General features: G+C 35.6%; 1 protein-coding gene across 2 annotated transcripts in view; it reads right to left on the bottom strand.

Annotated features, from left to right (window-relative positions):
- The window catches only part of PTPRO (protein tyrosine phosphatase, receptor type, O), a 283195-nt gene that overhangs the window by 112910 nt on the left and 158679 nt on the right, over positions 1 to 11606 (bottom strand). For both annotated transcript variants that reach the window (XM_011990820.1, XM_011990821.1), the window contains exons 3-4: positions 4042 to 4200; positions 1851 to 2003 (exon numbers count right to left, since the gene is read on the bottom strand). In XM_011990820.1, the coding sequence (XP_011846210.1) occupies positions 1851 to 2003; positions 4042 to 4200 (312 nt within the window). The remainder of the gene's footprint in view (positions 1 to 1850; positions 2004 to 4041; positions 4201 to 11606) is intronic.

The following is an 11606-nucleotide window of genomic DNA, read 5'->3' as shown; positions in this document are numbered from 1 at the left end:
TATACTTCTAACATTTTGTGGATGATGTGTACCTGTTAACATACCACTAGTCACACTTCAAATATATTAACTTGCAATATTATGCTTGTTGAAGTGGTAATTTAACCACTTCTAAAAGCAGAGTATGTAAATATTTTTCAGTTTATCATAATCTCACTTACAAAAAAATGTATCTGTGTTCCTGGATTTTTATTACAAAGAAAAAACAAGTATAGTGTACTTATAGCTATGAAGATGAAAATACTCCATGTGACACAGTTGCACCTAGGAGAGTTGCATGCGTGTGCTGCCTTTAGAGATGTTAACACACATGTTAGAAATATGGCTTCACTCCTCACCTCTCTAAAATGAAACATATAAGCACAAAATGAGTTCGTAAATTATGGAAGCATACTTTACTTACAGGGAGAAGACTACAAAGACACACTGCATAGTCTCTGCCTATAACAGTTTCTACTTGGCCTTCAAATAGCAGTTCAATTATCACCTCTTCCATGAATTTTTTTTAAATTTTTTTTTTTTTTTGAGGCGGAGTCTCGCTCTGTCGCCCAGGTTGGAGTGCAATGGCGCGCGGTCTCGGCTCACTGCAACCTCCGCCTCCTGGGTTCAAGCGGTTCTCCTGCCTCAGGCTCCCGAGTAGCTGGGATTACAGGCAGCAGACACCAAGCCTGGCTAATATTTGTATTTTTAGTAGAGACAGGGTTTCATCATGTTGGCTAGGCTGGCGTCAAACTCCTGACCTCAGGTGATCCACCCGCCTCAGCCTCCAAAAGTGCTGAGATTACAGGCATGAGCCACCGTGCTAGGCCCCATGAACTTCTAATAAAAATTTCTCTCTCCTTCGTGCTGTTAAATAACTTTGTACCTCTTTTATAATATTTATCTCATTCTGCCTCGTATTAGTGCCATTTGTGTATTACGAGTACCATTTTTTGAGGACAAGGATCCTGTCTCATCAGTCTTTGTCTTCATGTCTCAGTACTTAGAACAAATTCCAGGTAGAACGTGCTCAATTAATGTTTTTCTACTTACATTGAATAATGAAAAACATAAATAGAATCTTAAATGTTGACATTAGGTGAATTAGTGATTTAGCTGAAATAGTTTCCTGGTCTTAGAATAAGAATGAATAAGAATCATGATATCTTAGAATTTCAAATTGTCAAGACCTTAGAAGTAATCTATCATAATCCTTTCCTGATGCTCATCAGAATGGCCTCTCTAGCTTTCCTATTGAATATGCAGGCACATTGGGCACATACGATGTTGCTTATATTGGTGATGGGTACTTAGTAGATATATGCTTATTTTACCCATTCATTCTTCCATCCATACATCCATCTATCCATCCATCCATCCATCCATCCATCCATCCATCCATCCATGCATCTATCCATCCATCCTACAATAGTGCTTTATATTAGTGGTGTTACTAAAATTAAGCACTTCAAGTTTGAGATACATTTGAATTTCAATATTTTCCTTTAATAATCTGATAAACTGTACTAGAATGTCTTCCCTCTTTTTTCTGCCATAGGGCCACTTGTCAGTAATAACTGATGTCTACTAGATCTGGGTAAGTTTTACTTAATTATAACCTTTGGTAATAATATAGTAGTTTTTATTCAAAGACTACAAATCTATGATTGCATTGACATATTTTAGATTTTTCTTATTGAATGTTTTGCCCAGTTCTTTTTACATTGATATAAAATCTGTTTTAGGTTATTAAACATATGCATTTTCTTTCTTTGCTCTGGACCAGAATATTTCTTAGGATAAAAAATAAATATACAGCAAAATATAACTGAATTATTTTTTCACTGTATTTGATTCTTCAGGAGACTTACCAGTTCTGTGCTGTTTGGGTTCATGACTGACACCACTGTACTCAACAAGGGTACTTTTATTAAAAGTTGCCTCAGATACCAGCTGAAAGGTGATATTACTATAACACATTCCTGGCAGCCAGTGATTAAATACTGTTTTTCCCTTAAAGAAATCTGTGAAGAGAAAATCAATTACATGAAAAATACGGTCTTCTAAATGTCACACACTTCTGGAAAGTTTGAAACAATTATGGTTAAACATTCACAACATAATATTTCCTTCAACTACTGTTATGGTCAATAATAAAGAGTTAGTAGAAGGCTAGAGACAAAACGTTGAATGTTTAGACTCAATCCTGAAGGGCTTTTTCTGACAAAATTCCTAAGGAAATCGAACACAGTTGGAGTTAACTTTTTATGATAGGAACTTTTGGGGTATGTATTAATTGAAGGAGATAATAGAAAGAAATTGTAGACGTTAAGTTTACACTGGCCATTTACTTTAAAATAAAAATCCAAGGTATTTTGCCATCTTATGACCTGAAAAAAAGCAATTTTACAAGAAAAGTTTTCATTTAGAAAAACTAGCCTAATTTAAAACTGGTTTATTTGCCAGTTTGAAGACAGAACCTGCCCAAAAAAAGAAATAATAAAAGTCTGGACTCCACTTAGAAAACTTGAAAGAGAATAACAATAAACTAAAAATCCAATCCGACTCAAAAGAAATGAGAGAAAAAACTAAAAATACCACTTATTGAATTGAAATCTAAAAATAGTTTGAAGAAGTAATAAGAAGTAATTGACTTAAGAATGGGATTATATTATTTTAAAATTTATGATTAACAAAAGTTTTAGTAATTGCTTTTTAATCATTCATAAATATATTTTCATATGATCTATAAACAACTTTCCATTTATTAATTTGCAGATTATTTGTTTTCATTGTAAATAAACAACATAATAATTTGTGGAATTTATGTTTCTTTGATTTTTTCAAAGTTTAAAAAAACTAAATTCACTGCGTATATTTCATTTATTCATTCATTCATTCATTTTGAGATGGAGCCTTGCTCTGTCGCCCAGGCTGGAGTGCAGTGGTGTGATCTCGGCTCACGGCAACCTCTGCCTCCCGGGTTCAAGCGATTCTTCTATCTCAGGCTTCTGAGTATCTGGGATTACAGGTGCCCGCCACAACGCCTGGCTAGTTTTTTTGGTATGTTTTAGTAGAGACAGTGTTTCACCATGTTGGCCAGGCTAGTCTCGAACTCCTGAACTCAAGTGATCTGCCCACCTCGGCCTCCCAAAGTTCTGGAATTACAGATGTGAGCCACCACTCCCAGCCCCACTGCTTATATTTTAAATAATGTCTCAGAAAAAATAAATCCATGGAAGAAATGAGTGTGTAAAAGAAGCAAGTCAAAGTGACATTTTTCTGGATGTCATGCTCTGTGTGCTTCAATACTCTTTCTCTTCCCACCAATACATGTTTCCAGTTACAGTTAGCCAACTTTGGTAGCATTACCTACCTCCCACCCCCACCTGGTATGTCCTGAGAGTATTCAAGTTCCTTCACTAGGATTCACTCCCAAATGAAACTGAATGCCCTCTCTTCCCTCTCCCTCTAGCCCATTCTACCCAGAGAAGTTGATTTTGTTCCTTTGACTAATTGAAGTATTGCTTCTCCTGGGCTCTTTTCTCTCCCTTCCCCACAAGGTTCCCATCAAGCGAGTAAAAAAGCAAAACTAATTTTTGTATGTTAATGTATTCATTTAGCTGGTCATACAGCATCGCATTTGAGGATGCTGGATCATCTCCAAGTGAAACTTTGCAAAAGGCACGGCTCTGGCTTCCCAGTCCCGGAAATGCCCGTCTATCATACCCAGAAGGAAATGGTTACTTGTGCTTCCAAACTTAAGTCTGAATTTATTTCCTGCAGCAGGCATGCTGCCTTAGGGAAGAGTAACACGTAAGTGATAATAATTTGAGTATTTCTCATGCTGTACACATGACACCTGACTCTCAAGAAATGAACCAGATGTTCTAGGTTTCCTCATAGCATGATTTTCATAAGTCAATAATTATTTTTAATGGCTCATTTATAGGTCAAATAGTGAATTATAAAACCTCGTTGCAGTAAGAGAGAACGTCATTTGGGAAAAGCTGTGTAAAAAGTGAGGGTCATCATTGATTCAGCCTTCCTTTTGCTGCTTACCTTTATATAGCATTGTCCGGAAGTCTTTACCTTCCCAGTAGCTAATGTTCACTCTTGTGAAAACGTTATATTTTTCTGGGTAATGAATTTCAAATAGGACTCCTGTTTCAGGAGAAGGTTTATAGTCATATATGGAAACACTGGTTACAGGTAGAGGTTCTACAGAAGTGAAGTAAATGGAGAAAGGGAAAAGAAAGAGGAGAGAGAAAGACTGATATCAATACTTGAACGAACCAAGGATTACACCTACCAGAAATTCACACATATTTTCACTGTCTGTGGGCACTATACTCCTCAGTACCCATGAATTGAATGTTCTTAGCAGTAATTAATATAGTACATTTTATATAATGCTTTCTGCTTTTTGAAGAACTTTTACATTTATTTTTCCTTTTGCAACAGTCCTGATATCTAGGAAGAGCAAATATTAATATATCCTTCCCACTGATAAATATAATGATGGCTCACAGACTAAATTACTTGTTCAAGGTAATTTAACAAGTACATGACAGTCTGTATCTTCAGATTCCCAGTTTATTTTTCTTTTTCTCATGCGAAGGAAATTTGATATTAGTAACAGACCAGTAACAGAAAATAAATTTTGGCTCAGACCGATGATAGTTATATGATCATTTATTTCTTCGTGTGAGCATAGCACTTATTTTTCCATATGAAGTATAAAATTTTAAACTGTCCAATGTTGTAAAAAATATATGTTGTGGTGTTTCTCAAACTACTTTTTCTATAGAAGTTTAAAGAAAACATTTCTATTTTGCTTGAGTTATTCATTCACTGGAAAACTTTAAAAATACTCATTTTAAAAAATCCATTATCGATATATGTCTGCATTTCCTCCCACTCCCGCTGTCCTGCAAATTTCTTGTAAATAATGCATTTTGCACCTTTCTGAAGAAGCTATTAAACAGATTTTACTTGTATGAATTTTATTAATAAGATATGTTAAATAATTTCGTTTGGGGTCACCTGTAATTCCAGCATTTTGGGAGGCCAAGGCGGGCAGATCACCTGAGGTTGGGAGTTTGAGACCAGCCTGACCAAACGGAGAAACCCCGTCTCTACTAAAAATACAAAATTAGCCGAGCGTGGTGACACGCACCTATAATCCCAGCTACTTGGGAGGCTGAGGCAGGAGAATCAGTTGAACGTGGGAGGCAGAGGTTGCAGTGAGCAGAGATAGTGCCATTCCACTCCAGCCTGGGCAACAAGAGTGAAATCTCAAAAAAAAAAAAAAAAAAAAAGAAGATAAATAAAATTTAAAAGCTGTTGGAACCCCAAAAATCACTTTAAGCATGCAAAAGATATAACTGTGATCTGAGTCACATATAGTTATAACTTCTGTTCTCAAATTACAGATTAACTCACTTTATTTTTCTTGTTCTGTACAATGACTAGAGGGAATTAAATAACGTCAGGGACAAAAATCTCCTGCCTTCTTAATTAATGACTCTTGTTGTAGATTAACTTCCCCCCTTTGTTGTCCCGCTTTGCTCAGGCCGGATGACAGAAAACCTATAAATCACTATCACACTCTGTGTAAAAAAATGTTAAATGTCCCCTTCCCCAAAAGAAGCACTGCTTACAACCAATGAAATTTCTGTTAACCAGGTGTCAACCTTGTATGAATACTTTTTTGTAATCCTGAGAAAAACTTCTCTGTCTCTGCCTATAAGAAATGAGATCCCAGTTGCACTACTTCAGAGCACTGACTGAATGCTTTTGGAGTTGGTGTTTCCAGGTGGTCTAGCCTCGCACTTTGTGCTTGAAAAAACTCTCTTTAAATGAGATGCTGACCCTTTTGACAATTTTAGATTGACAGAAAAAGTTTTTTTGATTCACAGTTTCAGAATTGAGAGGATTCTTGGACATCATCTATAGCCTGACCTAAAGAAATATCCTTAGTTTAAATTTACATTCAAAAGATTTCAATTTCAATAACATGAGAACTCCAAATTTGACTTAGTTCATTCAATAAATAACTATTGAGTATCTAGTATGTCTCAATCTGTAGCGGGATATGTTTTATTTTGTTGCTCAGGGTATTAATCTATCTTTGCTATTGACTTTAAGAAACCCAGAAATAATTGAAGCTACATGTTAATGCTTTGATTTTTCCTGGAATTTTCTGAAAAACCAAGCCAACATCTACAAAAAAGTTAGGAAGACCTTCAGACTCCAGTGTATTTTATGATCATGTCACTGTAGACTATGTGCTATAGTCTCTGGTTAAAAGGTATGAATTTTATCTTTGTCTCATCCCTAGTCTTCCTACATGCAGGTAACATTTCAGAATGAACTCACGTACTCACTTATGTACCATGTCAACCAACCAACCAACCAATCAACCAACCCTCGAAGACTCTGTTTTGAGTTCAAAACTCCCAAAGAAGTTTTGAACTGCTTCAAGTTCTTTCTTTCGACCCGGCCTAATTTACTAACCCATGGAGTCTACCAGATCCGGCTATTGACTCTGGCCCTAAGAGAACTAAAATGAAAGGAAACAGAAAAAGCAGCCACAGAGCAGTAACTCCTCCACTGTTGCAGTCCTGTTTCACATCCTCATCAGGGTTTCTTCTACTGAAAAGAGAAGTTAGAAGGGCGCTTAATCTTTCATGACCTGAGGCATGAAGTGTACACATCAAAGCCACGGTCAAACTTTGAAATTCAAGACAGACAGGAGGATTAGAGAACAGATATTTTATTTTCCGATTTTTTTTTTCCTGCAACAAGCTACTTAAACTTTAAACTAAGAAAATGTCTTAAAATGCCTGTTTATATGTTTGTTTTATATGTTTCCCTCAGCTTCAGTGTAAATGACCCAGGTCAGCTGTAAATCCTGTTGATGTCTAAGTATTACTGAGGAGTATTCAATCCAAGAACTACTGTTTTTAGAAGAACTCAAATGTATAGTATAAAAATATTTTACTATCTCTCCAGTGACTTCTCTCATTATCTTTCTTTTTAGAAATTAAGTGGTGTGGTATAAACCAGTGCTATAGTTACTAACAGGCATTTCAGTGATGACAAAGTTAAATCCTAATCTAAGTCAATAGTCCTCACCTTGTCAGTCACTCCATTGTACTTCCCTTTCTTTTCTTAGGACCAGCCTGGACTGGACAGAGAAATGGAGTTGTTGGACAAGGTGAATCATTTAATATCTTTGTTCATTACTTTCTTGTCCACAGATGTTTTAATTTTTCAATTAAATAAAGTCTTAGAAAATGTAGTTGAAATTCCCCCATGTAACTTACCCAAACCCCATTCTTTTCCCACCATGACCAGAAGTAAATTATTATTCTGAATCTGGTATTTATCTTCTCATGCATGTTTTTTAAACATGTATTTGTAAGTATCCAACATTGTTTCATGTTTTAAATTATTATGTAAATTATCATAACTATCCTGCAGCTTGTTTTTATTGTCTAACATTGTTTTAAGATTTATCACTCTTGATACAAGAACACCTAAAAATTTTATTTTAGTGTCCATTTTGCAACTATACAACCCACGCAATATATACCTGTTATTATTTTAGTAGAGTAATTGCTTTCAATTATTCACTCTTACAAATAATGCTGCAATAAATGTTTGCAGCATGTCTCTTTAGGTGGCAAATCCTGGATAGTAGGGTCTACACATCATCTGTATCAGATATTCTTAGAAAGTTTTCTAACTAGATTAGGGCAATTTACATATCTATTAGCAGTGTATGATAGTTCCTCTTTCTCCGTATTATTTTCCAACATTCGCTGATACCAGTCTTCTTAATTTTTGCCACTCTGAGGTGTGTGAAATTTTGTCTCTTTGTTTTAATTTCCTGCTCATGGAGATTAATTATTTTTTCTTATGTTTTTTGGTCAATCAGCTTTCCTTTTCTTAGAATTGTTAAATTCTTTTGCCTGTTTTGGGGTTCTTTTTGCATCTGCTCCTGCTAATTTGTAACACAATCTTTGTCATATACCATATTCCCATTGTCATTTTTTTAAATTGTGTCCTGGACTTTCCTTCTGGATTCACCTTTTTTCTTGCTGAAATCTGTCTATTAACAGTTCTTTAACTCAGAGCTATAGGTGTTAAGTTCTCTAGGCTTTGTATATTAGAAAATTTCTTTATTTTATCTTTATTCTTAATGTGGTTTATTCTTGATGTATCTGGGTATAAAATTCTAGGTAGACAGGTATTTTTGTCAGTACTTTGATGATGTTGTTTTTTTGTTTTCTTTCACCACTTATTGCAGAAGGGAAGACTTCTGTCAGTAGAATAGTCATTCCTTTGTAGATACTTTGCTTTTTTCCTCTTGTACCTTTCAAGCTTATTTATTTATTTTCATTTAGCCTTAATAATCTGATGATACATAATAGCAATAATATAGCATTATATATTTAGGCATGGTTTTAGTTTTGAATTATTCTATTAGGTACTTAGTTGGAATGCTCTGTCAGTCTGTGAATTCATGTCATTCTTCAAGTCTTGGAAATTCTCATAATAATCTCTCCAAATATCGTGCCCACCATTCCCTCCTTATTTTTCATGAATCCTTAAGCCTTCTTAGCTGGAGCCTTTCCCACTTCCATGCCTGTGAATTGCCTCACTGTGCTGTATTATGGGGCAAATTGCATGGTACTATCCTTCAATTTACTAGCTCTTTGTAATTGTTATCAGTATAGAATTTGTCCTATCTACTGAAGCTTTTCAATTAGTAAACTTTAATTTTAATCAATCAAATTAATTTTACCTTGTTTGATGAATTAAATTTTAAATTAATTTAAATGATTATGTTTTCATTTATAAAAGTTTTAATTTATTCATGTTTATTCTGTATGTTTTTATTTTATTTCTGCAAATTTTTTTTGAGATAGGGTCTCATCATGTTGTCCAGCCTCGATTTGAACTGCTGGAATCAAGGGATCCTCCTGCCTCAACCTCCTGAGTAGGTGGAACTGTAGGCACAGCACTGCACTGTTTTTGCCAATTTTTTTTTTTCACTAATTCCCTGGTTTCAAAAACTGGAGGCGGTTCTTACATTTATGTCCTTGAACATTATAAACATAATTAAATTTTTGTTAAATTGCTATTTAAAATACAATCTGAACAGTTATAGTTGTTTTGATATCTATCTTTTTTAGCATAAGTTTTTCATGTGTTTTGAGACACAGGCTCTGGGCTCATTTGATGCTTTTTCATCTCCCCATTTCTCACTTATTATGCCTTGCTTTTAAAACAATTAAGCCATTGCATCCTGTCAGCCCACCAAAGCACCCGGTCTACAACAAGACATATGACATTATTTTGCCATTCTTAATATTGTGGATGATATAGTGGTTATCACTATAGATTCATTCACTGAGTGAGACAGTAACTAGCCTTGGACCTTGGTAGTAAGATGCATATGTGTCCTCTGCATCCTCAGGTCTTTATATATGTATTTTTTTTTTGTTTGTCAAACAGGAAGAATCTTTGCTATAAGCAGAGAACCTGGCTCTGTGCCCTGTCTAGCATGGAGCATTTCAGTCCTTCTGACTATACTGGGGTCCAGACTCAATAGTGTCTTTTCCAGACCCAGAGCACAGAGGGCCCATTACTTCAGCCCATTTCCCCACTTTGAGTTTTTATTTTGTTTCTGGTTCTCAGAGAACTATTGTGGGTTTGGGTCTGGAAATGTGCTTCTGCTTTTCTTTTTGCTTTGTGGTAGGAGCAAAAAGTGGATGACAAGAAGAATGGACTGCATTATTTTGACAAGAAATCCTAGCCTAAGTGCCCAGTTTTCTCTTTAATAAAAAATGACATTTAGTATGATTATTTTTTCCCTCATTATGTGTCTCATATAATGAAAACTCATGTTCAAATTGAGCAATATTTTATGCCGCTTAATTATCTTTGAATCATTCACGAGAGATCATGAATAGGAAAGTTTTGAAAGTTCTGGATGTGACTATCTCAGAGAAGAGACAAAGAAATAAAAGCAAATGTGGAGCACATACTGTTTAAAGAAAACAAAAGTAGCTCTGTATTACTTATTAAATGCTAACTGCTAAGAGTTGCTCCTTTCTGAGATTGCTCTGTTTAGTGGGACTAAAGAATTAAAACTAAAGAAGCAATTGTGTTCATGTTCAGTAACCTCTGATGTGACCAACTGAAGAATGTGTCTCTTCCGGCCAAGTTCTCTTGAGAGAGAGGATCTGGGATTAGACCCTCACTTCTGATGGCAGGCACAGGGAAAAGGGACTGGACTGTGACCAGAGCTACTGTTTGGTGTTTAGATGATTATTTGAGACCTGACCTGGCACCTCAGCTACCTCGAAGCATACCAGTGAGGTAGGTCTGGCAGCAGCGGCTGCCCATGGTCCAAGCTAGGTGGTGACCATCACACCCAGTACCTTAGTTCAAGTCCTCATCATTTCTTTCCTCGAGCATTTCAACAACTTTCTAAATTATTCTCCCTGCCTCCATTCTCCCCTTAATTTTCTTACTCATTTCTGCTCAAAATTTCCATGTCTGTAGGCTACTTGATATTCTCACTTTAGTCAGAATCTTTGTCCTAAACCAGTCACCTCCATCTCACTGATATTTCCCTGCCCAATCTGTCTCAATCTCCTTCACTTCTGACACCTCGAGTAACTTTCTATTTAGTGCCATTGATACATATTATGTTGATTGATCCTGTACTGCATGCTTTGTTAAGGAGCTTACTTTGCATTATTTTATAATGCCCCCCACCAAGTAGGTACTCTAATTATCCCAATATTACATATTATAATGATATGACAGATCAAGTGAGCAAACTACAGTCCACAAAGCCAAATCTGTTCTGCCACCTGTTTTTGTCTGACTTTTAAGCTAAGAAAGGCTTTTACATTTTTAGATGTTGGACCTAAACAAAAGAAGAATAGTATCTCATGGCACATGAAAATTATATAAAAAATCAGATGTTGGTGTCTCTATATAAAGTTTAGTTTTAACATAGTCATGATAATTTGTTTATGTATCGTGTGTGGCTGCTGTTGTTTGCAACAGCAGAGTTGTGTAGTTGCAATATAGACTGTATGGCCATTAAAGCATAACACACTTATTATCTAAGACTTCATAGAAAAAGTTTGCTAACCCCTAGAACGAATTGTAGATTTGAAAACTAAGATTTAGAGAACGTAATCATCTGCCCAAGGCTATACATATGGTTGAACGACTACCCCAAATACTTGCTTTACTCGCTTGATAATTTTTCAATTCCAATGCAGGATTCAGGATCTCTTGGCTTGCAGCTCTGCTACAAGAGAGCTTTCCCCTTTCAAATCCTATTATGTAATTTCTCCCTCATCACTTATAGGTTAAAGTCTAAATTCCTTTGCAAGGTACTTAAAGTTCTTCAACATTTCTAGCCACCTTTCTTGTTATTTTCTGGAACAGCTAACACTTGCCATTTTAACTTCTTGCAGTTACCAAGTGTGCCACACTATGTATGCCTCCATTATTTGCATATATGATTCCATTTCACTCTGTAACACTTTCTATTCTTTATTCTTTTGGGAAATTTTCCTTCGTTTTTTAAT

Source organism: Mandrillus leucophaeus, unplaced genomic scaffold (assembly GCF_000951045.1).
Source record: "Mandrillus leucophaeus isolate KB7577 unplaced genomic scaffold, Mleu.le_1.0 Scaffold383, whole genome shotgun sequence".
Taxonomy (NCBI): Eukaryota; Metazoa; Chordata; class Mammalia; order Primates; family Cercopithecidae; genus Mandrillus; species Mandrillus leucophaeus.
Note: the sequence above shows the minus strand (reverse complement) of the source record. Positions and strands in the feature narration are given on the sequence as shown.